The 6,000-nt window shown below is 35.5% G+C and overlaps 1 protein-coding gene across 2 annotated transcripts in view; it reads left to right on the forward strand.

The window, feature by feature from the left end:
* LOC126252880 (protein lin-9 homolog) overlaps positions 1 to 4,721 on the forward strand; it is a 146,684-nt gene extending 141,963 nt beyond the window's left edge. Inside the window, exons 8-9 of one of the 2 annotated variants that reach the window (XM_049953840.1) lie at positions 1,863 to 2,042; positions 3,091 to 4,721. In XM_049953840.1, the coding sequence (XP_049809797.1) occupies positions 1,863 to 2,042; positions 3,091 to 3,282 (372 nt within the window). In that variant the 3' untranslated portion in view covers positions 3,283 to 4,721. The remainder of the gene's footprint in view (positions 1 to 1,862; positions 2,043 to 3,090) is intronic. The other variant, XM_049953841.1, reaches the window with a different exon arrangement.
* Positions 4,722 to 6,000: the final 1,279 nt, after the last annotated feature.

The following is a 6,000-nucleotide window of genomic DNA, read 5'->3' on the forward strand; positions in this document are numbered from 1 at the left end:
GCATCAGAGTTAGTGTCCAGTCCGTAGTGAATGAGACAGGAACTGAAATTGAGAGTAGCAAAGCAAAAGCTGAAATGCTTAACTCCATTTTCAAATGTTCCTTTACAAAGGAAAACCCGATGTAATTGACGTTCCACTATTAGCATCAGTGGTGTTGAGCTTATCAGATTTTATACTGAATCTGCAGCTGAGTTACCCCTCTGCTAACGATAATCTATTGTAGATCTTCGGAACAAAAAGCTGTAGCCAGTTCTTGGAAAAAGCCACAGGACGCACCCGTCTACAAGAAGGATAGTAGAAGTGATCCATGAAACTACTGGCCAGTATCCTTGACATAGATTTGTTGTATAATCTTGGAACATAGTCTGAGCTCAAACATAATGAGAGATCTTGAACAGAATAACCTCCTCAATGCCAGCCAGCATGGATTTCAAAAACATTCATCATGTGGAACACAACTCGCACTTTCCTCAGATGACATACTGAAAGCTTTGGATCAAGGCAACCAGGTAGATGCAGTATTTCTCGATTTCTGAAAAAGCATTTGACTCATTAATGCATGCTTATTGTCAAAAGAATGATCATATGGGGTATCGAGTGAAATTTGTGACTAGACTTAGGACTTTTTGGTTGGGAGGACACAGCATGTTATCTTGGATAGAGAGTCATCATCAGATGAAGTAACTTTGGGTGTGCCCCAGAGAAGTGTGTTGGGACCCTTGCTGCTCAGGATGTATGTTAATAGTGAAATCAAGCTTTTTGCAGATGATGTAGTTATCTGTAGTGAAGTACTGTCTGGCAGAAGCTGCATAAATATTCAGTCAGATCTTGATAAGATTACAGTATGGTGCAGAGATTGGCAACTTGCTCTAAAATGTTCAGATTTGAAATATTTTGCACTTCACAAAATGAAACAACCCAGTATCTTGTGACTATAATATCAATAAGTCACTGTTGGAATCTGCCAACTCGTACAAATACCTGGGAGTAACACTTTGTAGGGATATGAAATGGAATGATCACATAGGTTCAGTCGTGGGCAAAGCAGCAGGTGATAGACTTTGGTTTATTGGTAGCATACTGGGAAAGTGCAATCAGTCTACAAAGGAAATTACTTACAAATCACTCTTGCAAATAGTTCTGGATTATTGCTCAAGTATGTGGGACCTGTACCAGATAGGACTAACAGGGGATATTGAACATATACGGAGGAGGACAGCATGAATAGGCACAGGCGTGATTCATCCTTGGGAGAGTGTCAACTTCTATTTGTCATTGGTGATTAATTGCAGTAGCATTGGTGACCGATGGACCTCCTCACTCTTGGAGACACCAATATCACTTGCTCCATGATCCAACAAAAACACATGTGCATTTACATATTATGTATTTCAACTTTTGATGTGGTTGTCAGTAATTGTACCCAGTACACATGACTGGACAATGCTAGCATCACATTAAACATTCTTGCAATGCTGTGGTAGTAAGTAAATGTGCTATTTGATAAGATTAATACTTAAGAGGAAGCCTACATTCTTGTAAAGGAACAAATTTGAGTAGCAGTCTTTGAACTACCTCTAAAAAGTAAATTTTCCATCTGCAGTAAAAAATAAGTAGCTACTTACCTATTAAAAATCTATAGAAACCAATGTTGAACATTTGGGAAATGAAGTAAGGTTTATAGAAGTTAGGTGCGTTTTATTTTGTGTGTTATGCTTATGAATTCTCAATTTTTATACATTCTCCATTCGTATATAATTTCCATTGCAAATAGTGTATTGAATTCCTGCCGCATAGGCATAGGTTTTATATGTAACATTAAATTAAACATTTTGTAGCTGAATTTCTGTGTGTAATTATAGATTGCTCCTGAACCAAGTGTGGCTGTAATGCTGGCACCATCACATTTACGAGACAGCACTCTCGACGAAGCTAGGACAATTGTAAATCGCTATAATCGCATTACGTGTGTAAATCCAGTTAAAAGTGAACGTACGTTGAATCTCATCACTCAGCTTACTGCACTCGTATTGCAGGTAAAGGTGAGTAATAAAAATAAAATACAAGGTCTTCGTCATTATTACATTATATGCATGCATATAAACCTACAGTTTCATGAAGATAATTTATATTTTTGTTATTAGCCCATTTTCTTGTGTACTGCCAGCACAGATAATGGTAAAGATCTTAAAATGAGAACAAAATTCTTGCTAATCTATGTCGATGTCTGTCTCAACAAAATTGGATTTATCTGACATTTGCAGGAACTAAGTTTGCATATGTAGCAGGACAAAGCACATTAAAGATGCATTTGTGTGCCCATTGTTATTTCTTGATATAAATGCATAGAAAATGATGATAAAAAATATAAAATAAATTGACAGGACTGCTGGCCAGTACTTAACTCCAGTAGATAAAATGTGTAATCTCTCTCTCTCTCTCTCTCTCTCTCTCTCTCTCTCTCTCTCTCTCTCTCTCTCTCTCTCAAGATGACGTTCATGCTGACACAGTGACTGAAATGATAGTTTTTCTAGTTGTCAGTTAGTAAGTGGTACGTACGAGGGAGAGGGTTATATCTTTAATGACAATTTATTAATAATTGTGTTCTTGATTAAGCCTCACTGTGTGGCTTTATTTGATATTTTCTTGATTAAGCCTCACTGTGTGGCTTTATTTGATATTTTATAAGTGTGTTCTTATTGCCCTCTGACCACACTAATAAGTAAAATGGTAATTATGTACACTTCTTCCATGTATCTCTTCTTCTTCTCCTCTGGGTCCAAAAGAAGGAATCCTAGGCTCCTGAGTTCAAGCTTTAACATTCAGTTCTCTCTCTTTTTACTGATTGCACTGTTACACTCATAATTGCAGAGCTATCTTGCCACTGAGTTAATTTTATTAGGGCAACCACATTGGATTCATTGATCCATATTTGACTGCATACACTAATAAAACCATAATAGAAAGATTGGATTTGATTTTTGTGAAATTGTAAGTCCTGTACAGTGTGTTGTTGTAAATTTTTTTTCTGTGAGAAAGAATTGTCATGTTTCAACAAATTAGGGTGTGTTTTTTCCCTTTTTTGTTTAGAGCTTAGCTGGTACAGATCGCAGTGCATATGAAGTAAAGGTGCTACAGAGTTCAATGGAACAAATACGTGCTGGCTTGAGTCCAGAGAACCTGCAGTGCTTCCAAGACTCTGTGGAACTTCGCATGAAACACATCCAGATGGGTCTTGGTCAGTATGATTCGCTGCATCCATTCATGGCACAGCGAGCATGAAGTGTTCGTTTGGGAATTCTTTGGTTGTGAAATATTTTTTTGAAGCTTTTAGTTGCAGATCATTCTGACAGACAAACTGTCATTGTAAGTATTAGGTGTACTCGTGTTACTATATGCGAAATAAAATGCTCTCCCAAAATCACTCTTCAGTAAATATTGAAATATTATCAGGGTCCACATTCTCTCATCTTTGGGTAACTGTGTATTGCTACAGTATATGCACAAATACTCAAATTTTGTGTTGTAAAAGACTATTCAGAGGAGGGGAAAAATATTATAGTAGCAATTTCAAGTGATAATATTGCTCTGAATATAGTGTGATATGATGTAAGATGAGATTTGTCATTGTTTTTAATCTACACAAATAGGTAGATTATCGTGTGTAAATAGTTGTAAAAGATGCTTTATGACCAGACTAGAATAAATATTACGTTGATGACTGTGAATCAAGGAATGTAAATGTATGTACAATAATAGCCTATTTTATGTGAATAGAACCTTTGTTCTTACATCTTTCATCTTGCTTGAAGAAATTAAGGACGCCAGCTTATGTATGCTTGTTTTGAAGAATGATGAAGTATTTATGGTGTGAAATGAAATATTGACTGAAGTGATTTTTTTATGAAAAAATCAAAATGTATCATGGTTGTTTATATTGTTATAATAATAGTAAATATTAATTACATTATTACTATTGAATTTTTATCATGTTTCTGTTAAAGCTGTTACATATTCTTATAGAATAGTTGTACTTATACTTCGTTCATGCTAGTCACAGACTTGATTAAATGAGATTGTATGAGAAAATAGATCAGATACAGGACAGAGCCCACTAAATTATACTGTGTAACATATGGAGTATAATTCTTTTATTATATTCATGAAAGTGATTGGTTCCTAGCACATGAATACATAAAGATTTGTGTAATGGTACAATAATAACTGAAATTTGAAAGAAATAAGGGACGATAATGCTTATTCAATGTAAGTAGGTAATATGTTTTCTCGTGTGTACAGTAAATGTTGGAATAGACGTGCTAAGTGAACCATACTTTGTGATGACAAATGTGGAACGTCCATATTATATTTTTTTAAATCAAAGAATACTTGCAACATTTGTGCCTCACAGATAAATAAAATAGCTGTAGAAAGAAGGAACACTTCAGTGAGGTGTGATAATATATGCCTTACAGAACTAATATTTTTAGTACAATGTCTGTATCTGCTGGGATAAAAAGAACTCAATTCTGCAATATACTGATGTTTTAGAAAACATTATTAATATAATGTCAGAGATTTTGTTAAAATTTGTTTGTACAAATGAGGTAAATATCAATGTCATGATAATTTATAAAGATTTGTAGAGAAGTCACACTAAAATTTTGTATTGGTTAGCGTGAAGTACAAATAAGGAACCTATTGCAGTGTTTGCTTTGAGTGTACTTTATTTCAGCAAGCTGTGATTTCTTTCTTATGTTTCATGGTGACTTGTTAATAAAATATTTCTTGTTAAAGTTTATTCATATAACATAGTCTAGTGTTCTTTTTTATACTTTGCAGTGTCCCAAATACTTCCAGTTGTTCTCTCTTGTGATGATATACTGTTTTTCTACACTATGTTGAAGTGTTCCACATTATTTTATTAGGAAACACAGAACAGAGACCAAAGTCGTATGTCCTATAAATGCTGCAGATGAAAACCAAATAACGACGAAATGTGTAAAAATAAAGAAGTAGGAAGAAAATAGGGGTGAGGAGAAGATGGACGCAAATAAGCAAACATTAGGCCCCAATATGACAAAAGAGGAAAGCAACTCAGCAAGTTAAAATGCTTGGGAAGGGGGGGGGGGGCGGAGGGGGGGCTGCAGAAGAAGCAAAGAGAAATAACTAAATGCTAGTGGATAATGAACATATTATTAATAGTTGGTATGAAAGAAGGTTGTATACATGGAAGAACCCTGGAGATACTAAAAGGTATCAGATAATGATAAGACAGAGATTTAGGAACCAGGTTTTCAATTGTAAGAAATTTCCAGGGGCAGATGTGGACTCTGACCGAAATCTATTAGTTATGAACTGTAGATTATAACTGTAGAAACTGCAAAAAGGTGGGAATTTAAGGAGATGGGATCTGGATAGACTGAAAGAATGAGAGGTTGTACAGAGTTTCAGGGAGAGCATAAGGGAACAATTGACAGGAATGGGGGAAAGAAATACAGTAGAAGAAGAATGGGTAGCTCTGAGGGATGAAGTAGTGAAGGCAGCAGAGGATCAAGTAGGTAAAAAGACGAGGGCTAATAGAAATCCTTGGGTAACAGAAGAAAATATTGAATTTAATTGATGAAAGGAGAAAATATAAAAATGCAGTAAATGAAGCAGGCAAAAAGGAATACAAACGTCTCAAAAATGAGATTGACAGGAAGTGCAAAATGGCTAAGCAGGGATGGCTAGAGGACAAATGTAAGGATGTAGAGGCTTATCTCACTAGGGGTAAGGTAGATACTGCCTACAGGAAAATTAAAGAGACCTTTGGAGAAAGGAGAACCACTTGCATGAATATCAAGAGCTTTTATGGAAACCCAATTCTAAGCAAAGAAGGGAAAGCAGAAAGGTGGAAGGAGTATATAGAGGGTCTATACAAGGGTGATATACTTGAGGACTACATTATGGAAATGGAAGAGGATGTAGATGAAGATGAAATGGGAGATATGATACTGC

Source organism: Schistocerca nitens, chromosome 4 (genome assembly GCF_023898315.1).
Source record: "Schistocerca nitens isolate TAMUIC-IGC-003100 chromosome 4, iqSchNite1.1, whole genome shotgun sequence".
Classification (NCBI taxonomy): Eukaryota; Metazoa; Arthropoda; class Insecta; order Orthoptera; family Acrididae; genus Schistocerca; species Schistocerca nitens.